The sequence below is a fragment of the Crocuta crocuta genome, unplaced genomic scaffold (assembly GCF_008692635.1).
Source record: "Crocuta crocuta isolate KB4526 unplaced genomic scaffold, BGI_CrCroc_1.0 scaffold87, whole genome shotgun sequence".
NCBI classification, from domain to species: domain Eukaryota; kingdom Metazoa; phylum Chordata; class Mammalia; order Carnivora; family Hyaenidae; genus Crocuta; species Crocuta crocuta.
This window is the reverse complement of record NW_027532166.1, coordinates 918,768-943,931: the sequence shown is the minus strand read 5'-3', so window position 1 is coordinate 943,931 and position 25,164 is coordinate 918,768. Positions and strand designations below refer to the sequence as shown.

General features: G+C 49.9%; 1 protein-coding gene and 1 long non-coding RNA gene across 3 annotated transcripts in view; both read left to right on the top strand.

Annotated features, from left to right (window-relative positions):
- The first annotated feature begins 6,719 nt into the window (after positions 1-6,719).
- LOC144241988 (uncharacterized) lies at positions 6,720-12,586 on the top strand. Its single transcript, XR_013338257.1, has 4 exons — positions 6,720-6,858; positions 7,456-7,653; positions 11,632-11,709; positions 12,111-12,586. It is a non-coding gene; the product is annotated as an uncharacterized LOC144241988 (long non-coding RNA).
- A 5,078-nt stretch (positions 12,587-17,664) lies between these two features.
- Positions 17,665-25,164, top strand: part of FLNB (filamin B) — a 142,650-nt gene continuing 135,150 nt past the window's right edge. For both annotated transcript variants that reach the window (XM_077776687.1, XM_077776686.1), the window contains exon 1: positions 17,665-18,103. In XM_077776687.1, the coding sequence (XP_077632813.1) occupies positions 17,812-18,103 (292 nt within the window). In that variant the 5' untranslated portion in view covers positions 17,665-17,811. The remainder of the gene's footprint in view (positions 18,104-25,164) is intronic.

Below are 25,164 nucleotides of genomic sequence, written 5' to 3'. Positions count from 1 at the left end.
CCTCACCACTGAGGGGGCGGGGGGTGTTTGACGACTTGAGGGGCAGCTGCTACAGATCACTTTTTTTTTTAATGTTTTTTATTTATTTCTGAGAGAGAGTGAGAGAGACAGCATGAGCAGGGGAGGACCAGAGAGAGAGGGAGACACAGAATCTGAAGCAGGCTCCAGGCTCTGAGCTAACTGTCAGCACAGAGCCCGACGCGGGGCTCGAACCCACAAACTGTGAGATCATGACCTGAGCCGAAGTCGGACGCTTAACCGACTGAGCCACCCAGGCGCCCCTGCTACAGATTACTTCTTGAGACTTACCCCCACTGTCTTTTGTATGCCCGCCCTCATGCCCGAGCATTATTCATGTCTGAAATACCTCCGCAAGTCACAGCAGCCCTGCCCTCTACCCAAGACCACACGGCCTCATGGCCTATGTTCTTTTAGAAGGCCATCTGCCTCCTCGCCCTTGCCGTCTGACCCCGCATCAGGCCTTTCTTAACCCTCTGCTTCCCTGGGTACGGCAGAGACGTGACTGGTGTTCTGGCCACGAGGTGCCCACCAGGAATTCATCCACAGACACCATCTTCCTATCAGCCTTTGGGGCCCTGGGCTGCCCATCTGGTCTGTCAGGCACATGACATCAAGATGTCCCCCAGAACCGTGGGAATCTGTTAACGTTGACACTTCAGCCTGCCCTAGCCAACACCTGCATTTAAAAAAAATTTTTTTTTATGTTTTTATTTATTTTTGACAGAGAGAGAGAGACAGCATGAGTAGGGGAGGAACAGAGAGTGAGAAGGAGACAGAATCTGAAGCAGGCTCCAGGCTCTGAGATGTCAGCACAGAGCCCGACGCGGGGCTCGAACTCACAAATCGTGAGATCATGACCTGAGCCGAAGTCGGACGCTTAACCGAGTGAGCCACCCAGGCGCCCCAACACCTGCATTTTGGAGAAAGTAAATGATGGTGAGTAAGAGCCTCTCCTAACTGTTCCGAGGGGCCCAGAGGGGCCTCAGGCCTGGCCTGCCCATTTCTAAGGCAGAAGGAGCCACATCCCTCTGGGGATGCCACTTGTGGACAGTCCCAAGGATCAAGGTTCTTTGGTGGAGATGGCTTTGTGTGATGTCTGTAGCATACGCTGGGGCCCACCCATGCCCTTTCAGCGTGTGCCAGTTACTTCCAGCTCTCAGCAACCGAGTCCTGTTGCCCAGTGGCTTTCTGGTCGGTCACCTTATGACTGGGTGAGTGCGTATTATGAATGAAGTCAAGACCAAGTTCAGTTATGACAAGGCCATGCTCTGCCTGCACATGCAGTAGACCAGAAGGTCACAGCCGCCCGGCCGCCTTCTTAGAGCCGTTGATAAGGCTGATGGCACCACCCCTGCTCCTGGCCCTTTGGGCCACAGGGGTGGCCCCCTCATTAACACACCCTTGATGGGCCTCCTTCCTTGCCTGTCTCACCTCCCACACCCTCTCTCTGCCAGTGCTTCCAAGGATCGTTTCCCAAAAGAAGGTCTTGCATTTGAATTCTGGATTCAGAGTCTGCCTGCAAGGAAACCTGAACTAAGACAATAGTGAACTGCCAACATTCATCGAGCACTTTCTCTGTGCCGAGCACCCTGCTCAGTATTTCGCATGTTTTGACTCATTCAATCCCATGACAGCCAGGGCTGCGAGGAAGGAACCTTCTCACCTCCATTTTACAGACACGGAACTGGCTCAGAGCTGTGGCTTGATGCCAAACGACGCCTCTCAGGACCCCTCCGCCCGCAGCCTGAATTGTTTTTGGGTCCTCAATCCGCTGTGCTCCCTCACCTCCTGCCCTCTGCCCTCTGTGGCACGTTCAGCCACTTGGCCGCACAGCAGGTCAGAGGTTGAGCCACCTGGTTCAAGAGCAGGACCCCAGGCCTGGAGCCCTCAGCTTCACCCCTGTGGTAGGCGGACCGGGAGACCCTCAGCACAGCCCATCCGGCACCCCTGCCTGTTCCTTTCTATTAGCTGAAGAGGCTTTGCAGATGTGATTGCGAATCTTGAGACAGATTATCCTGGATTGCACTCATAAGAGAGTGTCTTCCTGTCTCTTTCCAATAGAAGATGACCTGGCGACGAAGCAGAGGGACAGAAAGATTTGAAGGTGCCACACGGCTGGCTTTGAAGATGGAAGACTGGGCGGCGAGCAAAGGGACGTAGATGGTCTCCAGAAGCTGGAAGAAGCAAGGGAGCAGATTCTCCCCTGGGGCCTCCAGGAGGGGCAGGTCCCCCAACGGCTTAGCTTTAGTCCAGCAAGACTGATTTCTGATTTCTGGGCCTCCACAACCCACAGAGGACACCTTTGTGTTGTTTTAAGCCGCCACTTTGGAGGCTGGGCAGGGGTGGCGCGTTCCCGGCAATAGCAGTGCCGAAGCCGCCTCGCGGGACTGTCACCTGGCGGGGCATGTCATCAAGCAGCAGGCGGGTACGACCTAGCGCTGGGATGCCAGGCGTCGAAGGGCGCTGGGCAGTCTGAGGCTGGAGCAAGAGCTGCCTCAGCAGAGGCGGGAGGGCGGGTAGGAGTTCCCGGGAGGGGAGGGGAGGGGAGGGACAGAGGGAGCAGCGCGAGCAAAGGCCAGGAGACGCGCCGAAGCTCAGCCATTTGAGGGTCTAAAGTGATTCAGTCTGGACAGAGGACAGGAGTGGGGGGAGAAATCCGTGTGAGGATCCGTGTGAGGTCCAGGCTCCAGAGCGTGTGCGTGTGAGGCCCCGCCTCGCTGTCTCCCAGCTCTGTGATTGGGGCAAGGCACTTGACCTCTCTGTGCCTCGGTGTCCTCCGCAGACTAAAGGGGATAACACATCGTACTTACCTCACAGGGTTCCGTGAGGTTTAAATACATGTGCAGCGCTTGGAACAGCGTCCTATAGGGAGTAAGGGCTCAGTAAACCTGGCGCTTACGCTTGTTCCTGTCAACAGCTCAGTAGCTGGCAGCCCCCTCCTGCGGGGTGAGGCACAGCCCCCCTTCCTGCGGGGTGGGGCACAGGCCCCCTTCCTGCGGGGTGGGGCACAGCCCCCTCTCCTGCGGGGTGGGCACACAGCCCCCCCCACTGCAGGGTGGGGCACAGGCCCCCTTCCTGCGGGGTGGGGCACAGCCCCCTCTCCTGCTGGGTGGGCACACAGCCCCCCCCTCCTGCGGGGTGGGGCACAGCACCCTCTCCTGCGGGGTGGGCACACAGCCCCCCCCTCCTGCGGGGTGGGGCACAGGCCCCCCTTCCTGCGGGGTGGGCAGGCAGTTCAGCGCTGGCCAGTGGGGGGCCCACATCCCTCAGTTGGTGGGATTGGGACAGGAGTTGCCAAAGCCAGCTAGCATCAGCCCGGACTTTTGCTGGAAGCTCTGGGAAAGCAGGTCAGCCTGGAGTGGCTGGGGGGTGGGGGCATCTTTATCACCATGGGAGGGGGGTGCTGCCTGAGAAGGAAGCCAACAGAGGGAAAGGCGGGCGGATCTTGGTGGTGTCACCTCGGGCCCTGAATCCAGACATGCTGGACAGTCTGGTTACAGGGTCCACTCAATTCTCCTTTTTGCTTCAGGGGTTTTAGCTGAGTTTCTATCACTCGCCACCAGGAGAGTCCCGACTGATAGGTGCTTTATCAGTGAACACACATTGACTGACTGAATGAGCATTGAGGGCTCTGGTACTCTCTAAGTTTTGCAGTGATTTCGTGATAAGGGCCCCACTTCCTACAGGACCGCAGGGGCTGGGGGAAAGCACTCTCTCCTGGGAAAGTGCTCTCTCTGTTCTCCCCACCTGCAGGCCCTGGCAACCACATCTAAGTTTCCTTTCAAAGAAGGATGGGGCTCCACTCAAGGCAGATGTGCACCCCACCCAGAAGCTGAATCCCTGTTTTCCGCTCCCTGACCCAAACCTCCCCCAGCAGGGAAGCCCTCCCACCTCACTTAGAGAGGGGAATAGGAACTAGAGTCCTTGGGACAGTCCAGGCGGGGGTCAGTGCCTTTAACAGTCCCATTTTACAGATGAAGACACTGAGGCCTGAGAGGTTAAGTTGACTGTCCTCAAAGCTGGGGCCCACCGAACAAAATCAGAACTCTTTTCTCTCCCCCAGACGTTGCTTCCTCCTCCTTAGCCGTTTTCCCATCAGGTGACCTCATTTTTTCAGGCTTTCTTGCTCTCTCAAGTCTAGATACTCTAATTCATTATAATTACTCATTCTTTGCTCTTAGGTCATAAAGAAGAACGTTTGGCCACATCTGGGTTTGTGTCTTTGCTCCACGTGATAGAAGCTGTGTGTCCTTGGGCCAATGCCTTTACCTCTCTGGGCCTTGGTTCCTTCAACCAGGGTGGTAGAGATGGTAAAACATGCTTTTAGGCTTTTTATAAGAACTAAATGAGTTAATACAAGTAAAATGCTTAACACAGTAAGCCCTTCAGAAGTACTCAAAATTGGAAACTTTTATTGTTCATTTCCTTCAGATATTATATTGGTTAGTATTTCTTAGAATGAAATAGAAAGATTCTCCCGAATAAGTAAATAAATGACACAACTTTGAAAACTGCAATTTCACCTAACTTTTCTCCCTCCCTCCCTCCCTTCCTTCCTTCCTTTCTTCCTTCCTTCCTTCCTTCCCTTCCTCCCTTTTGTCCTTTTCAGTTTTGAAGTCTGTATCCATTGGCAGCAGAGCAGCAGGGGGGCAGGGGTGGGGGTCCGGTGCTTCCTGCTTCTCACCCTGGCAGGTGAGTGGTATCAGGTCAACCCTCCCGCCTGCCCAGAGCACCTGGAAAAGGCCTGGGAACAGGCGCCTGAAATTGGGACCTGCTTTTCCCCCCGGCGGGCGAGTGCTGACTGTGGCAGCTGAGAGCCTGCAAGGCTGGCATGGCCTTGGTGCCCCGACGCCTGTGGCCACAAATCTCAGAATACACCCCCATCGTGGTAGTGGTATCCAGATATATCCACAGGCTTGAGGTGCCACTCTAACAACTGTGAGGAGTACCTTCAGGAAATTAGATAACAAGAATTTCAGCAGAAAACTGGAAAATGGAAAAAAAGAGTCAAATGGAAGTTCCCAAACTGAAAAATACAAGGCTAAAGTTAAGATTTGCAGTTCAGGTCGCAGAGGCTCTGAGGCCCTGGCCAGGTTCCGGTCCTACGTCAGCCTTTGCTAACTTACAATGCTGGTCCTCGTTTCTTTGTGCACGGAGGTGAAATCCACACAACACACAACAGACCATTTTATTTTATTTTATTTTATTTTATTTTTATTATTTTTTAAATGTTTTTTACTTATTTCTGAGAGAGAGAGAGAGAGACAGCATGAGCAGGGGAGGGTCAGAGAAAGGGGAAGACACAGAATCTGAAGACAGGCTCCAGGCTCTGAGCTAGCTGTCAGCACAGAGCCCGACGCGGGGCTCGAGCCCACGAAACATGAGATCATGACCTGAGCCAAAGTCTGACACTTAACAGACTGAGCCACCCAGGTGCCCCACAACCGACCATTTTAAAGCACACAGTTCAGTGACAGTTAATGTGTTAAGAGTGTTGTGCAAAAACCAGCTGTAGTTTCAGAAATTTTTATCACATCACATATACCCCATGCCTATCAAGTAATAACTTCCCTCCCCATTCCTTCCCTGGTAACCTCTAATCTGCCTATTATGGATCATAGAATGTAAACCATACAGGATGTAAGCTTTGTGTCTGGCTTCTTTCACTTAGCATGTTCTCGAGGTTCATCCAAGTTGTAGCAAGTATCAGTATTTCATTCCTATTTATGGCTGAATTATATTCCATTGTCTGGATGTACCACATTTTGTTTATCCATTCACTTATTAGTGGACATTTGAATTGTTCCTGGCTTTTGGCTTGAATGAATAATGTTGCTATAAAATCTACATGCAAGTCTCTGCGTGCACATTTTCATTTCCCTTGGGTATATACCTAGGTGTGGAACAAGCTGTTGTTTCGTAACTTCTTGTTGCAGTTTCCTTGTCGCTAAAATGAGCTGGTAGTGGTACCTAACTCAGAGCATTACCTGAGACAGTGAATGTAAGGTGCCTAGTTGATAACAGGTTGCTATGGATCAGAGCCGATACCTAATTGGGTTGTCAGTCTTTGTTGAAATGTCTGTCTGCTGCGCTAGGTCACAGGTTCCTGGAGAGCAGCGGCTTTCGGATGCATGTCTGCAATCCCCCGGTGCCTGGTATCCTGTCTGACATGGAGCAGAGTCACTCAGTAACCATTTCTGGAGTGTTTGGAGCTGATTCTTTCCCATGCACAGCTTTGTTCTTCCCATGGACTCTGCCAGAGCCCTGAGGAGCTCAGATGATAGTGCTTGTCTTCAACCACTGAGGAAAATGAGGCTCCTGGAAGCTGAGTACCTTGATCAATGTTACAAGGCTAAAAAGAAGCAGAATCTGAACTCCGGGTTCATTCATTCATTCAACATCAAATATTGACTGAGTACCTGCTATGTGCCAGGCCCGTTGTAGAGAGTGGTGTCTTCATGAATTATTTGGAAAGAATACAAATGAGATCAGTAAGTTACATAGTATATATATAGGTGACGCACTAGCCACTAGAAGGTGATATGTGCCAAGGAGAAAAATAAGTCAGAAAAGGAGGGTGGGGGGTTGCCAAGGGAGGGTTGAGAGAGTTTCAGTTTATATGGGACTTGAGTCCAGATTTGAGGAAGTGCAGGAGTGAACCATGTGATTGTCTGTAACTGTGATTCAGTAGGATCAAATTAGGAGTTTCGGATGAAGATCTTTCTGGACCACGATGATACTAATGATGATGACAGCGACTACTTCTTGCCCCGCTGCTGTGTGCACGGCACACGTTACCGTCATTGTTTCGGAGGCAGCTCACAACAGCCGGGTGAGGTGGGTATTGCTGTTATTCCCACACAACTCATCAGTGGCTGAGCAGGGATCTGAACCTGTGTGAGTCCAGGATCTGCCATGCATAGACTTCCCATAGCTTCCTGGGAAGCAGTGCAGTGCCGTGGTTCACAGTCGGGCTCTGGAGTCAGATCCTTTAACAGATGCCTTTGGGCTGCTTGCTTAACCTCTCTGGGCCTTAGTTCCTATCTTGTAGAGGTTATGTGAGGGTTGTGGCAATAGAGGTAAAACCCTTGCTCAGTACGTGGGGCAATTTCTGTTATGATTGTCATTGTTATTACTAGAGACGTTTTGTATTTTGGAGAGCTCTCTGGCCCAGTGGATTCCCTCTGGTCCTAACCAACTTGGGATCATTTGACTGGTCAACTCTCTAGGCCAACAAAGGTGCACACCTCTCATACTTGGAGAACAAGGGACCCTCTGAGACCTCACTGAGCTCTGCCAATCACGTTCTAATTGTTCTCATTTACTTCTCAATCATGAGTTTCTGTAGCCAGCAGCGTTCCCAGTTTAGGCTCTAGGGAAACCAGGGAAAAATGTTCTGTGTTAGCTCTAACCCTCCCCTCCCCTCAATTAAAGATCTACCCCAGGGCCTTTGGAGAGAGGAGTGACCTCCAGATACTTTGGAAGGGCCTATCTCCTAACAGGAGCTGATTCTGGTCGGAGCTGAGAGCGTATTCACGGGCCAAAGTCTGCTCCAAAGTAAACACGTCATCACATTCCTCACAGCCTGCAACCTCCATGGGGAGAAGCTCGGGCCATCATGGTGCAAGGATGGTGAGGAAATCTTATCTGACTCCATTTCAGCAGGATCCCACCTAGTTTGAGCTTGGTGGGGGACACGGGGGAGAAAACGGAACAGATAATCTTAAACAAGTTGAATAAAAGAGCACATTTATTGAAGTTATTCTCTGCAGTGATGGGTAGGGGAGACTAGATTTAGAAGACAAACATGTTATGTAGTGAAAGAGCACACATTTTTATGTGGGTGTGTCTTTGAATCCTTATTGCTTTTTTCTGTCTATAAAAGTTAAACAGACTTGTTTTCTTTCCTTTCTTTCTTTCCTCTTTTTTTAATTTGTGAGAGAGATCAAGCGAGCAGGAGGGACAGAGGAGAGAGAGAGAGAGAGAGAGAGAGAAAGAATCCTAAGCACTAAGCAGGCTCCACACCCAGCACAGAGCCTGATGCCTGATGAAGGCTGGATCCCAGGACCCTGGGATCATGACCCGAGCTGAAATCAAGAGTCTGACGCTCAAATGACTGAGCCACCCAGGTGCCCCTTTTCTTTTTCTTTTTTAACAGTAAACTGCACATATTTGAAGTTTACAATGTGATGTGTTTACACATCCACCCCACCTTCACACACATACACACATGCACATATATATTAATGAAACTATGACCACAGCCAAAATGGGGAACGTATCTATCACTCCTAAAACTTTCCTCATCTTCTTTTGTAATCTCTCCCTTCCATCTCTCCTCACCTATCCCTTACAGCCCAGGCACACGCTGATCTGCTCTCTGTCATTATAATTAGTTTGCAGGGGTGCCTGGGTGGCTCAGTCAGTTGAGCATCAGACTCTTGATTTCAGCTCAGGTCATGATTCCAGGGTTGCGGGATGAAGCCCTTTTTTGGGCTCCGCACTGAGCATGGAGCCTGCTTAGGATTCTCTCTCTCCCCCCTGCCTTCCTCCATAATGTTTTCTTTCTCTCTCAAGTTAAAATATATATACATATTAGTTTACACTTTCTAGAATTTTCTGTAAGTATAATCACACAGTATGTATTCTTTTTTGTCTGGCTCCTTTCACTTAGCATAATTATTTTGAGATTCAGCTATGCAGCTATGTATATTCATAGGTCCTTCATTTTTATTATTATTTTTTTAAACATTTATTCATTTTTGAGAGATGGGAAGAGACAGACTATGAGTGGGAAAGGAGCAGAGAGAGAGAGAGAGAGAGAGGGAGACACAGAATCGGAAGCAGGCTCCAGGCTCTGAGCTGTCAGCACAGAGCCTGACGTGGGACTTGAACTCACGGACTGCGAGATCACAACCTGAGCTGAAGTCGGACATTTNTCACAGACTCTGAAACAGGCTCCAGGCTCTGAGCTGGCAGTCAGCACAGAGCCCGACGCGGGGCTCGAACCCACGAACTGCGAGATCATGACCTAAGCGAAAGTCGGACTCTTAACCGACTAAGCCACCCAGGCGCCCCTCTAGTCCTTCCTTTTTATTGCTGAGTACTAACTAGTCCATTGTACAGATGCATGACACTTGTTTCATCCATTCACCTGTTAATAGACCTTTGGGCTGTGTCTAGTTTTTGGTAAATAAAGCTGGTATAAACATCCAAGTAAAAGTGTTTTTATAGATACATGCTTTCATTTCACTTGGGTGATTACCTAGGAGTGGAATGGCAGGATCATATGGTAGTCATATGTTTAACTTTAAAAAACACTGCTTTCCAATGTGGGTGTACCATTTTATATTCCCACCAACAATATATGTTTGAAAACATTAGAGACACAGTTAAGGTAGAAAGAAAATCCTTAAGGTTGAAAGTAAAAGTTCTTGGGGCGCCTGGGTGGCTTAGTTGGTTAAGCGTCCGACTTTGGCTCAGGTCATGATCTTGGGGTTCATGGGTTCGAGCCCCACATCGGGCTCTGTGCTGACAGCTAGCTCAGAGCCTGGGGCCTGCTTCAGATTCTGCGTCTCCCTCTCTCTCTGACCCTCTGCTGCTCACGTTGTCTCTCTCTCTCTCAGAAATAAACATTAAAAAAAAAAAAAGAACGTAAAAGTTCTTATTTTTGTTTATTTATTTATTTTGAGATAGAGAACATGAGTGGGGAGGGGCAGAGAGAGGGAGAGAGAGAGAATCCCAAGCAGGCCCCGCACTGCCAGCATGGAGCCGGACACGGGGTTTGAACCCACAAACTGCGAGATCATGAACTGAGCCAAAATCAAGAGTGGAATACTTAGCCTACTGAGCTGCCCAGGTGCCCTGAAAGTAAAAGTTCTTATAATACCACCTCCTAGTGATTGCCTGATTAACTGTTTCCTATAAGTCCTTCTAGCGTTCTTTGTTTTCTTATCCAGGTTAATATCCTGCACAGGCTAATAATCTGACATCCCATCAACTTAATATTTTAAAAACAGTTTTTCAAAATTTAGTTAGGCAGGATGTGGAGAAACTGATTTTCTGTTACAATAAAATGTATCATTCCCCTTTCTTTCAAAAGAAAGGATTTATTACATGCGCAGAATGAAACCTGACCTTTTAACTTATTCAGAATTATCCAGGAGTTGCGGTTGTCCAAGCAGTCTGCTCCTTGGTGCCTGTATTAAAGGGCATGTGACTCAGGTGACACACTCACAGATCACAAGGTCTGGGGGTAGCACATAGTTCTGACCAAGGATGAGCTGACATGACAAAGGACCTGAGAGAATTGTCACCCAGCCGGACTCTGGCTTAGTGGCACAGCCCCCACTGCTGGAAAGAGAATGTTCTAGTTGCCCTCAGAGGGTGCTGTTTCTCCTATGGGTTCCAACAGGGCTGTCCCACGTAGAAACCCGAGTTAACTGGTACCGTATTTGATCTGGTCCATTGCTATTTGGGCTCCCCTGCTAGACTAGGCTGCCTGGCCGATGAGCCCAAGGCGTATCTTAACATATATTAGTGTTATTTTTGGTTTAAAAAAATGTGTATGTAGGGGCGCCTGGGTACCTCAGTCGATTGAGCGTCTGACTCTTGGTTTCTTTTTTATTCTTTTTTTTTTTTAATGTTTTATTTATTTCTGAGGGAGAAAGAGAGAGAGAGTGAGAGACGGCATGAGCAGGAGAGGGGCAGAGAGAGAGGGAGACACAGAATCCAAAAACAGGCTCCAGGCTCTGAGCTGGCTGTCTGCACAGAGCCCGATGCGGGGCTCGAACCCACGAACCGTGAGATCATGACCTGAGTTGAAGTCTGACGCTCAACCGACTGAGCCACCCAGGTGCCCCGCTACTCTTTTAAACCCTAGGGATAAAGATAAACAGTCCCTGTCCTTGAGTGCTCTTAGAGTCATAATTCTAACCCTGGCGTGCAGAGCACCGGGGGAGAGGGGAGTGCACAAGATAAGGATGGAAACGTCTTTGTCCGCTGTACTGCCCGCCACAAAGCCACTTCTGTTCCACTTGGAAGGCAGTCTAGGTTTGCCAGGTGAGCAGAGGCTGGACAGGCTTTTCTTTAGCAGAAAAGTGCTCTGTGGCATTTGTCTGCACTTTTAAAAAAACAAACGAGTCCCACACATAAATCTTCCGAAGAAGCCAAAGCCAAACTGGGTGAGGGAAGAGAGCCCAGTCATTTGCAAACTGGCTGTGTGTGTGTGTGTGTGTGTGTGTGTGTGTGTGTGTGTGTGTGAGAGTCCAGCAAGACTGGGGAGGGTGGGGTGGGACACGCTCTGAGTGAGTTCCACCTTGGGCTGGGAAGGCCGAGAGCGAGGAGAGCAAGGCCCTCAGCAGGCCCTGTCGTCCCGCCCCCGCTGAATGAACGACGCACAAATGTCCAGTGGATGGTGGCCACCGCCTTCGTTCCTTTACCAGCATGAGGCAAACTGCTTCTGGCGGTCACGGCTGTGGCCTCGGAGGGACTGGGGGCTCGGAGACTCAGAACTGACCTGTGGAGTGGGTTAGACTAGGGTTTGAATCCAGACTCTGACACCCAGTGCCAAAGGGACCTGAGCCAAGTGACTTAATTTGTTATTTGCAGCCTCAGTTTCCCTGTCGGTAACATGAGGATGATCATAATAGCGACGAGCTCACAGAGTCCTTGCAGAGATTAAAGACGGTAAGCGGTGGAGGTGAATCGCTCAGGCACTCGGGGAGGTAGCCATTTACTACACCGGTAGGATTCAAGGAAGGAATGTCGATAAAACGTAGCCCGTTGTGTGAGTCCAGGGAAGAGTGGCATTCACGAACGTCGCTCATTCCATTTTGAGCTCCACCTTCGCCGGCGGGTGAGTGGGAGCGCGGGGTGCCTCCTCGGAGCCGCCTGCTTACCAGCGCTCCCAGCTAACTTGGGGCAGGGCCAGCTGGTCGTTCAGACTGCCATTGCTTCTGGCACCCCTTTGGGAGAAGACCCGCTTCCCCAGCACCCACCCACGTGGCCCCAGGACCTCCGCAGTGCCCAGGCTAGGGGTGGAGGCAGAGCAAATATTCTCACAATTTGCTTCTCTTTCTTTCTGGCAGGGTGTGGACCTCGGTGTAAAATTACAACCAGAGAAGGCCCCCGCCCTGGGGCAAAGATGTAACTGCGGAGGACTTCAGTTCATTTTGCAAGTCCTGGTTCTCCATCTCTGTTCCCTTTGGAAACTTTCAGTCTTTGCTCTTTGATGTCCACTCCTATCATAATCATGACATTATCAGACATTGTCATATCACAATCACGGCGGTAGCTCTCTCACAGATACTGACATGCTAAGTGCTTTGCACATGGCTTCTCATTTGTCAGAAACCCCCTCTGAGGTATACGGTTAACGTAGGTTACAGGCAACCCCAGGGCCCTGCTCTTAATCTTGACTATTGCCCTTCTTAGCCCTTCCTGAGTATCCAGTCTGTCACTCTGTGACCTTAGGCATTATGATTATTTCTCTCAGCCCCAATTTCCTTACCTGTAAAATGGAAAAAATAACATCACCTGGGGTTGTTATAATGATTAAATGAGATAATGGCTGTACTCAAGAAATGGAAGCTTCTATTATTATTTATTTTACTATTTTTACTGTTACGAATATCCTGGTATGCTACCGTGTCAGTAGACCCCAGGACGCCAAGAAACCACAGAATCCGGGTTCACCTGGGCCCCCTTTCACAGAGCTGAGGATCCTGAAGTGTGGAGGTAGGTTTCACATATGGAGGTGGGAGCCCAAGGTCAGGACCCTGGTGAGAGTTGTGTGTCTCTAGCTTAGTAACTGGTTTATTGCAGTATCAAGTATATCTCTATATCTGCATCACCCAATGTGATAACTCCCAGTAGCTAAAGGGAGCTATTGAGCGCTGGCAGCTATTCAGCGCATGGCTGAATTAAGACATGCTGTAAACAAGGCGCCCGGCTGGCTCCATCGGAGGAGATTACAACTCTTCGTCTCAGGGTCGTGAGTTTGAGCCCCATGTTGGGTGCAGAGATTACTTAAATTAACAACTATTTTTAATTAAAAAAATTTTTTTAACTGTTTATTTTTGAGAGAGAGAAAGAGGGCGAGTGGGGGGAGGGGCAAAGAGCAAGCGACACACAGAATCTGAAGCAGACTCCAGGCTCCGAGCTGTCAGCACAGAGCCTGACATGGGGCTCGAACTCTCGAACCACAAGATCATGACCTGAGCCAAAGTCAGATGCTTAGCCGACTATGTTACCCAGGCGCCCCTAAACAAATAGTTTTTTTAAAAAGACATGCTGTAAGTATAAAACACATGTCAGACTTCGAAAACAGTAACATATTTAAAAATATTCATTGTGTGTTAAAATTATAACTTTTCAGGTATACAACCAACTTGTTCTGGTTGCTGCAGACATTCCTGGTTTTAGGACTGAAATGAAAGGCCTGCAGCCCAAGAAACCCCTTAGTCTTGGACAAATCAGGACAATTGGTCATCTTATTATTTTTTTAAGTTTATTTATTTTGAGAGAGATGGGGGAGGGGCAGAGAGAGAGAGAGAGAGAGAGAGAGAGAGAGAGAGAGAGAGAGAATCCCAAGCAGGCTCCATGCTGTCAGCACAGAGCCTGATGCGGGGCTCAAACCTACAAAACCGTGAGATCATGACCTGAGCTGAAGTCTGACGCTTAACCAGCTGAGCCACTCAGGTGCCCTGAGTTGGTCATCCTATTATTGGCTAAACTATATTATTGTAAGTAATTTCACCTGTTTCTTTTTTAAGTGCCATTTAATAACTGTTAAGCATTACTAGAAAATTAAAAATTATATTGTGGAAAAAATAAAAAATTATAATGTGGCTCTCCGTATATTTCATTGGATAGTACTGGTTCAATGAGGTCTTAAACCCCAGGCTACCCTCTTCCAGGAGACAGATGTTACAGTTGCCTTCCAGCAAGTGGCACATTAAACAGCAACTAAACCTTAGCATAAAATAAGTGGTGTGACTGCAAGGGCTGTAAGAGACCAGGGGCGCCCGGGTGGCTCAGTTGGTTAAGCATTGACTTTGGCTCTGGTCATGATCTCACGGTTCCTGAGTTCGAGCCCCGCATCACGCTCTCTGCTTGTCAGCGTTGGATCCTCTGTGCCCCTCGCCCTCTGCCCCTCCCCCTCAAAAATAAACATTAAAAAAAAAAGAGTGATGACTAAAGGACAGGGATGGGTTCCCCACGTTGGAAGGAGAGATGAGAGCATTCTAGGCGGAGGGAACTATCTGGGCAAAAGCATGGAGGTGATCGGGTGAACTTTCGCACACTTGCTTGGAACCAAGAAACTGTTCCAATCCTACTGACCCGGCAACTTGTACAACGTTGAGAAGCAGGCTCACAGAGCTTCAGGCTTCCACCCGGTGCTTATCCTCAAGTTCAGCCGACCTCTTCCTCATGGGTGTCTGCGCATCTGCTGCTGTCCTGCTGGGTCTGCGCTGGCCTGGAGGGGCTACTGATCTGCTTGTGTTTTCGCAGTCAGTTTATTCTGACCGGGATCTCTTGGGGCTACAGCAGATTGGGGTCAACATCTGTGAGTAACAGACATGGAGGGGAGCCATGGCTTCGTACAGAGACAGACTAGAGTCAGCTAGGGAAAATGCAGCTAATTCCGGGTTTTTCAGGGACTGGTCGTGAAGTCTGTTCGTTTTGCCTGGTTTCCAGCTACATTTATAGAATGCTTACTGTGTGCCAGGCACTATGCTAAGTATTGCTTGCATTACCTAAGAACCATAGGAAGAGGTGTATTATCTCCACTACCTAGATCAGAAGCCTGGAGCTTGCAGAAGCCATTTGTTCAACATCAGCAAGCCAGAATAGCCAAAAGTGATGCCCGAAGCCTGAGCTTCTCACTTCTTTACGCTCTTCCACTTGGGGCAGTTCTATACCAGGAGATCAGAGACACCTAGGACAGAATTTAGAAAACAGGGATTGGGTGTTTGTTAAATAAAGGCCTTGTTGGGCAAAACTGTAAAATGTATTGGCTAAAATGCTATCTGCAGGGGCGCCTGGGTGGCTTGGTCGGTTAAGCGTCCGACTTCGGCTCAGGTCATGATCTTGGGGTTCGTGGGTTCGAGCCCGGCGTCGGGCTCTATGCTGACAGCTAGCTCAGAGCCTGGAGCCTGTTTCAGATTCTGTGTCTCCCTCTCTCTCCGACCTTCCCCTGCTCATGCTGTCTCTCTCTCTCAGAAATAAATAAAACATTAAAAAAATTTAAAATATAAAGAAAAATAAAATGCTACCTGCAGAAATTGCCCACCTGATTTGTTCAGCTCTTATCTTTTACCAAATGTGGATAAGAAGTCATCTGAAGACCTTGTGTGCTTCGTCTCCTCGGTTCTGAAGCCACTGGCCACCCACCTCTGCCGTGATTGCTGAGGCCCCTCATCCTCCGTGAATTGCTCCCTGGAGAACTCTTCAGTTTCTTCTGACTGGGTGGAGAGAATCACTAGATTTTTCCTAAAATGGGGTGTCTCAGCGCCGGGGGAAGTGCACTGGATGTTTACCAGCAGAATTGTTTAGTTATTTGTGTCAAGACCTGATGAAAACAATTATATAAGAAAGGGGGCCTTAGCGCATTAGCTCCTGTCTTCCGGGCAGCAGCAGGTGCCTTGGGGAGTGAGACACCGGCTGATAAGTTTTGATGGATGAGTTTGGGTGGAGAAAGCATGGGGAACCAGCAGCCTTGCGTATGAGGAAGGCAAAGGTTACCAACACTGCCTCTAGTGAATTTGGTGCTTAGATGGTGTGGACAAAGGCAAAACCCAGAATGAGAACAGAGTTCTCAGGGGCCCCTTAGAGGGGCCATTGTACAGACTTTGTACAGACTTTGGAGTTAGAAGACCAGAATTGCCCAGACCATACCAGCTGACTTCTAGCAAATCTCTTAATCACTGAGGGCGTGGAATGGTCCTTCAAATAGTTATTTTGTCCCTCCTATGGGCCAGGGCCAGGTAATCCACTCTCCCCCTCAGGCTGTTTTGAGCATTCCAGTGAGTGAGGCAATCTGAACAAAGCACTTCAGTATTGTATGCAAATGACTTGTTTGTATAAATGTTACAACCAAAAATCTGCTGGCTTCTCTTGGGCAACTCAGGCCGGAAGCCCTTGACCTCCATCCTGCCCAACTCAGGTTTCCGAGGAAGATCCCTGTCCCTAAACCTAGGTTCTGTGTCTCGGCCCCAGGACACTCTGTGCTTCTCGTACACACCTGCATTCCAGTCCCGTTTGTACTGTGTGCCTTGGGCAAGTCCCGTAACCGCTCAGTTAACTCTTGTCAGGTGTGGCCAATAGCAAAGGAACTGCTTAGCACAGCTCTTAGCACAGGGGCAGAGCGGGTACTCAGGAAAAGCTAGCTGCTGCTTTTATAATTATTCAGCTCTTGGAAGTAGAGGTCTGGCCTGGGTTTCTGCCATATCCCAGCACCTAGCACAGGGCCTGGATGAGTACACAGCAGGTACTCAATATATGATGTCGGTAGGCAGAATAACAGTCCCTAAAGATGTTCAATTCCTAATTTCCAGAACCTGTCGATATTACTTACATGGCAAAGAGGAATTAAGGTTGTACATGGGTTTAAGATTGCTAATCAGTTGATTTAAAAATATCCTGGATTAACCAACTGGGCCGGATGGAATCACAAGGGTCCTTAAAAGAGTTAGAGGAAGATGTGACTAGAGAACCATTAGGAGGCTGATATGGCAACTGCAAATTATTGTTATTTCTGTTACTACTATTAAGCTGTTTGTGATCATTACTTTGCTCTCCCATTACTCTATGAATTCCTCAAGGTCAAGGAATAAGTTTATCTTATTTTAAAAAGATTTTTAAAAGTTTATTTATTTATTTGGAGAGAGATAAATGGCATTGAGAGTGGGGAGCAGCAGAGAGAGGGAGAATCCTAAGCAGGCTCTGCACTGTTAAAGCAGAGCCCAAAGTGGGGCCGGAACCCAAGAAACTGTGAGACCATGACCTGAGCTAAACCAAGAGTAGACAGTTAAGGACTGAGCCGCCCAGGAATAAGTTTGTCTTATTTACCATTAGTTCTCAAGTGCTAAGAGGGCCTCCCACACAATAGGTACTCAATAAATGCTACTGATGATACCATTATAATTCATGTGCGTTTCATATATACGAATGGCAAAATGTCCGTTCCTTCTCCGTGTCCTTCAGTGCCTAACACTGTTGTCTGGCACACAGCAGGAGGTGAATAAAAACCCTTATTGAACCTTACTGAACCTATAGGTGGATCAACTACTACTCTCTGCACTCCTCTCTCATGGCCGCACTCCTCTCTCTCATGGCCCACGCCGTTCCCGCCCATCCTGCACGTCCTTGGCTCCGGGGGGACGGAGACCGGAGACCGTGACCTTCTCCTTAAGCCAAAGTCTATCCCCTGGCCTCCTTTCGCCTAAGTGGTGAGCACAGAGCGTCGGGTCCCTGGAATCTCGGAGGCAGTGGGGTGCAGTGCACGCTTGGGACCGCAGGGGGCGAGCGTGGTCCGGGAACTCCAGCCGAGGGGTTGGAGGGACGGGGCGGGGGCTCGGGGGCGGGTCGACTCAGTGCGCAGGCGCCGGTCCAGACGCCTCGCGCGGCTCGGGGCAGGCGGCTGCAGAGCGTTCCCGGCCGCGGCTCCAGTAGCAGCGAGTTCGAGCCCCGCTCTCGCTCCGCTTCGGTTCTCGCTCTCTCGGCCCTTGGGCCTCCCAACGCCAGTCCCCGGCAGTTGCTGCGCTTTGCGCTCTCCCCGCCGCCAGGATGCCGGTAACTGAGAAGGACCTGGCGGAGGACGCGCCGTGGAAGAAGATCCAGCAGAACACCTTCACGCGCTGGTGCAACGAGCACCTCAAGTGTGTGAACAAGCGCATCGGGAACCTGCAGACCGACCTGAGCGATGGGCTGCGGCTCATCGCGCTGCTTGAGGTGCTCAGCCAGAAACGCATGTACCGCAAGTACCACCAGCGGCCCACCTTCCGCCAGATGCAGCTGGAGAACGTGTCCGTGGCGCTCGAATTCCTGGACCGTGAAAGCATCAAGCTCGTGTCCATCGGTGAGTGCCCTGGCCCGGGCGGGCGCCGAGGAGTACCCTCCCGCCCCCGCGCGTGCGCCAGGGGAAGTCTAGGGCCCCCGGCCGCACGCCCCCACCGCGCCCAGCAGCCACGGGCTGGGTGTGGGCGCTGAGGCAGGGGGCGTTGTCCCCCTGGGAGTGGGGACGCAGGAGACCTAGGCCCCCTTCCCAGGACCTTTTCCCTGGGCTAGGACTTCGTGTGTTGGCTCCCTGCCATGCGCCTCGCCATGCGTCCTTGGGGGGCTGTGGATCCTGGGCTTGGGTTGGGGCTGCACGGGGAGAGGTGGGGCCGTGGCACTTTTCCGCACCCGCGGTACCCCTGGGGGGAGCTGGAAACCTCTGGTCCACGGTCCGTGGAAGTGGGGCCCTGGTCAGATGTTCCCCAAAGCGCTCGCCCCGCTGCGCCCAGGCTGGTGCTCTCAGCGGCTGACGAATGGGCGGTGACTCTGACGCCTGGCGGGAGACTTGGGGAGGGACAGTTCTCCGAGCCTGGGGCCTCTCCGCCCAGGTGGGGACGGCGACCTGGTACCCTCCCCCGCAGTCTCAGGCTTGGGTGTGGGCCGGGAGATGGGAAGGGGAGCCTCGGGGGTGTGCCCTCCTTGCTCCCCGCGCAGCTGTGGCCGGGTGCCGCGGGGTGAGCCAGCTCTGCCGCCGCAGTGAGAATTTAGGGACAGTGGTGGTATAGTAACTACTGTTTTGTAGGGAGAGCCCAAACTTGTGCGCGCTGTGTGCCAGCAGTCTTCCAAGTTCTCAGTCCTTACACAAGCCGGGAGTTGGGGTGTCCTTAGACCTATTTTACAGACAAGGGGCGGGAGGTCCAGAGGGTTAATTGACTTGTCCGAGGTCCTGGGAGTAGGAAGAGAATTGAAGGAAGCGGGTACAATGAAAAGAGACTTTGCCTTCCTCTCCTAGCCTTCCCCACACTGGGTCTTCCTGAGAAGGGGGAGGGAGTTGGTGTCAGGTTCCTCTCTCCTCGCTGGGAATGGAGAATGAGGGTCAGGTCCCCGTTAGCACCTGGGGTAGTTGAAAGCTTCCTGGAAAGTCACATGGCTGCTGAGGGCCTGGGCTATGACTGTAGGGGGAAGGGGTATGTAGTGTGTGTGTGTGTGTGTGCTCGCGCGCGTGGCCCGTGCACACATGTTTTTATGTGTGCAGAGTATGAGTGTGTATACAGCATATGTGTATAGAGCAAGTAGTGTGTACACAGTGTGGGTGTGCAGAGAAAGTGTGTGCACCTACGCGCGCGCGCGCTGGTGTGTGTGTGTGTGTGTGTGTGAGAGAGAGAGAGAGAGAGAGAGAGAGAGAGAGAGTGTTCTGCCAGGTGAGCCTCTTGCTGGAGGAGCTGACTCAGGCCTGGGTCTGGGGTCTCTTCCCGAGAAAAAATCAGGCTTTATAGTGACTCCTGTGATAGGAAGAAAGGGTGGTGGGTGTGGCAGCTGCAACTTTCTCCAGAGTAAAAGGGGTTCCCTCTAGGCTGAGTCTCCTCTGTCTTCTCCCCGCCCTTCCCCCACACCTGCCCTGGCAGGTAGGGCTGCTTCCTGCTTCCTGGGCCCAGGCAGCTGTCACCGCCCAGTCCGCCACCCCATCAAGGGTGGCTTCTTCGCAGAGCTGTGTAACACGCTGCATCTTTTTTTTGGGGGGTGGGGGTCCCATCTTCTATAACTGTGGAAGGAGAACCCCAGAATTACCCTGGAATTCTTCCCCTTTTCAGAAACTAGCTTTCCTACTGGGGAGTCTCAAGGCCTGGCTGAGCTCATCAACTTGGATCACTTCTTTGTTTTAAAAATGTGTATTTATTTAATTAACTGAATAAAGAAACTTAAAGTAAACGAAGAGTATCCAAACATGAAATCTCTTTAAAAACGCAAAACAAAACAAACAAACAAACGAAACCACAGCACCAGAAAATCCTGGACTGCCTCATTTACCGTTCGCAGAGGCTGTGCTGGTTCCGGCGTGGCGTCCCATTGCTGCCCTGAACTTGGGGGTCTCATTCTAGACTTCGATCCCATTTTCGTTCCTGAACCTACCTAGGACATAGCATCTTCCAGTGTCCCGCCGTTCCGGGATCAGCCTCCCCTTCGGTTGTGGACTTGTGAGCTGTTGGCAGCTTCTTGCTGTGGACCTGTTCCCACCACAGACTACATTGTTTTATTTTATTTTTAAATTATTTCTTGGATTATATTCCCCCAAGTGGCATTCCTGGGTCAGAGTGTGACCACATTTATGATTCCTGTCATTGGCTGCCTAGTTGCTCTGCAGAAAGATCTCACAGTAAACAGGTTTTCCAGCCTCTGAAGACTGGAGGGAGACTTGCCAAATGCCAGAAGTCCCGTGGGGGTGGTGCCTGAGGCCTCTTCTCCCTGCTCCTGGGGCTGCTGTGGGTAATGGCCCTTCGAAAAAAAGTCACATCCAGCTCAGACTTCAGTTCAAGTGTTCGCTGCTTAGGCTGTGTCGCATTATGCTGACAAGGACCCTGGCTCCAATTTGGTGGCACATATCAGGTGTTCAGTGTGTTCTGTTCATCACCCCCATTGATCACCGCCTCGAATCCTCAAGGTTTGGTTTCCTTGTCTGTATAACGCTCTGCTTCACCGAGTCACTGGGAGGGTAAAGGGCTTGCCCTAGTTCTGCCCAAGTGTTTAGAAAATGGTTGCTGTTATTTCTGTGGTTGTTGTATTATCATCTCCATTTAACGATGAGGAAACAGGAGTGAAGTAACTTGCAGAGGTCACCCCGCTAGTAAATGGTGACTGGAAGCCAGGTCTGCCCAGTCGTGAAATTGACTCTTAACTGGCCTGCTTTTCAGTGTCAGAAATGAGTGACATACAGCCCCTCTCCCCCAACCAGAGAGCCCCCAAAACCAGGTTTTGCAAGTCTGGGATGTTGGGGTAGCAGCTGGACACTCACACTTTGAGCTTTGAACAAAGTCTTGAGCAAAGAGGGGATCTCAAGGCTTTAGGTGAGAGGAAGATGAATCCTCTGAACTGTGATGAGGGTCCTGTGAGATGAGTCCTGTCGGGAGGTGAGCAGAATTAGTTTGCGTCTCGCATCAGATGAACTTGTTAAGGGAATGGCTGCCCTGTGTTCACTGGGCTTTTTTGGGGGGGTGGGGTGGGGTTGGGGTTGGTATTTCCTGCTACTTAATGCATGGTGTTTTACTCCATAATCTGGGAAGGTATCTTTGAATGGATACAGGGTTCTGTATACTTTGGATAACTTCCAACAGTGTACATTGTTGGGAATCATGAGTAGTATACAGGCGCCCAGCTCTGAGACATGAGACCGTCAGAAGCTGCCAGAGGACTGGCCTTTCTGCCTAGAATTCGCAGAAAGACAGTTCTGGCTGTTTATTCACATTTGTGATTTGTTGTAAGGTGGGCCCAGACTAGGCTGCATCCAAAAGTTGAAGACTTTCTTCGGTTTCTTGTTCTGTCTTGGGCAGTTCATAGTGAGGCCTCAGCATAAATAATTCTAGTTGCCTGCCAGGAGCTGGCAGTTTTATTTACTTGTTTTTCCAAAAACCTTTCTGACACTGGGCATCTCAGCCAATTTGGAGAAAAAGGGGTCCTCCGGCCCAAGAATGACAATCAAGGCTGCCTAGAAGTTTGGGTGGTGTGTTTTGGTTTGATCCTTTAGAAAAAGGAATTCTTTCCTTTTCAGAGGATGCGGTCTGACCCTAAGGTTTACTTAAGGTGCCTGTGCCAGGCCAGTGCCCCAGAACAGGCGAGGTGTGTGTTCCCAAGACCTTGGGTCACTGGGCAGAGATTCCAGGGTGGTGGGTCACCAGGGCACTCAGCCCCTTTTCCTTCCTGTTGTCCTGCCACCCCCCCCCCAACATACAAATCCAGTAATCCTGAATACTATTCTTTCCCAAACCACCTAGCAAATGCCAAGTGTGTCTTTTAGGCCAAAGTAGTAGAGAATGCTTTAAAAGTAGCAAAGTCACATGCTTTGTCACAATTAACAAGTTCTGGGTCATTTGCAACAAAGTAACACAGTATGAGATGTGGATCTTACAGTAGTTAAGAGCAAGGATTCTTGGTTCAAATCCCACTTGTCACTAAGTAGCAATTAAGAAACTTCTGTGCCTTAGTTTCCTTATCACTAAAACGAGGATGATAACTACCTCCTTTAAAAGGTTGTTGTAAAAATTAAACAAGTCAGTATTTTAAAAAATGTTTGGAACAGCACATAGTAAGTGCTGTGTGAGTGTTTACTCAATAAATAAAGTCCTGGCCAATAGTATTCTCAAAAGTCACGCTGGAGGGTTTGCAAGCTGAAAGGACATTTGAAATCGGGGCCGCACTGGGGAAACCAGCTTGGTAGGCTAGTGTCGCTGCTGCTTGCTAAATGGGGCTGTGGACTGGCCTCCTTGGAAGGGGAGGACCCTGGCTATGTTATGGCTGCCTCTGGGGTGCATTCATACCAACTTTGTTTCCGAGACCTGGACTGGATCTTGGGGCGGCTGGTCATTCCAGCTTTCCACCCCGTTCAGGAATCTCTGGGCCAGATCACTTCCAGATGGCAGCGGGCTCTGCGGAGCTCTTCCAGCAGCAGCGGAGCCAGCGTGCCAGGCAGCAGCTGCCGTTGTTCTTGGAGAGGCTGTGCTGAAGGGAGGGCTTGATGTGGACCCACATTATGTCTCCTGGGCACTACCCCTCCCCTCCTTGCCCGGACACCGGCTTTGTGCTGTGAGGCGGGTGCACAGGGTAGTTGAGGATGGCTGCCTTGTTCCTTTGGCAACAGACGCTCAGGCTCAGAGCCTTTGGGCCTTGGCTGCAGTGGCTTCATGGCCAGGGGTACTCAGGTCATCTACTTTCTCCATAAATGGCCTCTGGGTCAGCACATACTAGGCTATAGTAGATATAGCCGAGGGGTTCAGGGTATGCGTCTGAAGCTACATTGCCAAGATTCTAAGCTCCACTCTGCTCTGCATCTCTGGTCCACTGCCGTAACCTTTCTGAGCTTCAGTTTCCCCACCTGTAAAATGGAGAATAGTAGTTCCTATCTTAGTTGCTGAGAGCGTTATATGGGACTAAGTTGAGTTTACAGCATGGTGCTGGCATATCATTATTAATATCAATATGCTTCTGAACCAAAGTCTAGGACTTCGTCTCTTTTTCCATCTACGCTCCAGCCAGTCCTAGTGCTATCATCTGGTGTGTTAGATATTCCCTACCCGCAGCTTGGACCCTCTGATGAAGATGCCTCCTAACATCCTTTCTTTCTTCCTTCCCTTGTTCAGTAAATCTAGGAAAGGCAACTCTGGGCCAGGCCTGGTGTGAGGGCCACAGGGATAAGGAGAGTCAAGGCCCCAGCTTGCGTCCTACACTGCTCAGTGCAGCGGAGGGAGTAACCAGGGAGTGTGCGCACACAAATCACCTGGGGACTTTGGTAAAAATGTAGGTCTGATTCAGCAGGTCCGGTGTGAGTGAAGGCTGGAAGGCTGAAGTTCTGTACTTCCGGCCCGCTCCCAGTTGCCACTGGTGGTGGTGGTGGTGGTGGTGGGCCACGCAGTAGGTAGTGAGGATCTAGAGGCCAGGCCTTGGGGGGAGGAGGAGAGGAGCTCCTTCCCTCAGGCTGGGGTGGGTAGTCTGGAGGGCTTCCTGGAGGGAGGGGCCTTTAAGTTGGGACTCACAGCCTGACTAGAATTAGGCAGGTGAGCAGTTAGCCAAGTGAGGCACAGCCAGGGAAGAGTTTGTCACATGAGGTCAGAGGAGTGATACAGGTGACAAGAGCGGTCTCACAAAGGGCCTTCTGAGGCTAGAGGCTGCCAGCCAGGCAACTTCCTTGAGGGTGCTTGGTGTGGGCTAGGCGAACCCAGCTGCAATGCATCATCTGATCCGGGGCCCTCTTGACTGTTACTCCAGTCATTCCTGCCGGTAAAAAATGTTCATGTGCCCCTTTCTCATATATGCAAATTTATAAGCTATGTTCATATATTATGGAAAGCCTGTATATTAAATATTCATAAAACTTAGCTTCATTTTAGATGACAAATCCAAATACAAGATCTGGTTTTTCCTGTGCTCTAATAATGAATTATCTTGCACTCCGTGTGGTACATGTACCCTATTTGGAGGCCCCTGAGGGCCTGTATTTCTCCATTTCACCCCCCACCCCCACCCCATATTGGTGGTTTTTTTGCATTTAGTTTTGATCTTTAGTTATCCTCAGTTAAGGAGGTGGATCCATAATTCTATCCCCTTCCCCCATCAAGTTGAACCAAATGAATAAACCCAATGGAATGAGCCATTTCAGTCTAAATGCCTGCTATTTCCTGCTCTTATATAATGATTAAAATTGCCTTTCATGACATTCTACTAGAAGCCATCCTTCATTACTATTGTAAATCTAGTTATCCATTAAACATGTTCAATAATCACCAGATTGGCTCGGGTTACTGTATAAAAAAACAATAGCACGTTCCCCTTCTGGGGCTTGGAAAGTGGCCTTGTAGTTTTTAAGTGCCTTGCTCACCTTTCTTGGGAAATTGAGTTCATGTTCTAGGGAGAGAGTTTTGGGGAAAGATGATTAGAAAACCAAATGATTCTCTTCATACTAAAGTGATAAAGCAGTACTTTGAGTAGTTATACATGGTATAAAGGATGGAACTGTCGGGTATTTTCATTCTGTCCACTTAGTGTCACGATTCTTTTCATCCCAAAACATGCTGTGTTGTACATGCAGTTGCTACCTTTCTTCCAAGAGCCTGACAGCAGTTGCCTTAAATACGTTCATTTGGTAAGTTGTAGATAGTTGTCATAACTCTTCTGCAAACTGTTCAGTTATAAAAAAACAAATTGATGGGATTTTACTTACACCCATCGTTTGGTTACCAAACATAATGTTTCCCTTCCCTGATTCCCTTTTGACCAGTCTCTGTGCAGTAGAATGTCCTTGGTTGAGATTTTCTTGTACTATAAGCAAAAGCGGTTTGGTTTTTCACTTAGTCGGGACTGATTACAGGTCTGAATTATTCTGGCAGAGCATCTGACTTCCTCCTTTCCCCCATCATCAGAACCTGGCATGTGTAGATG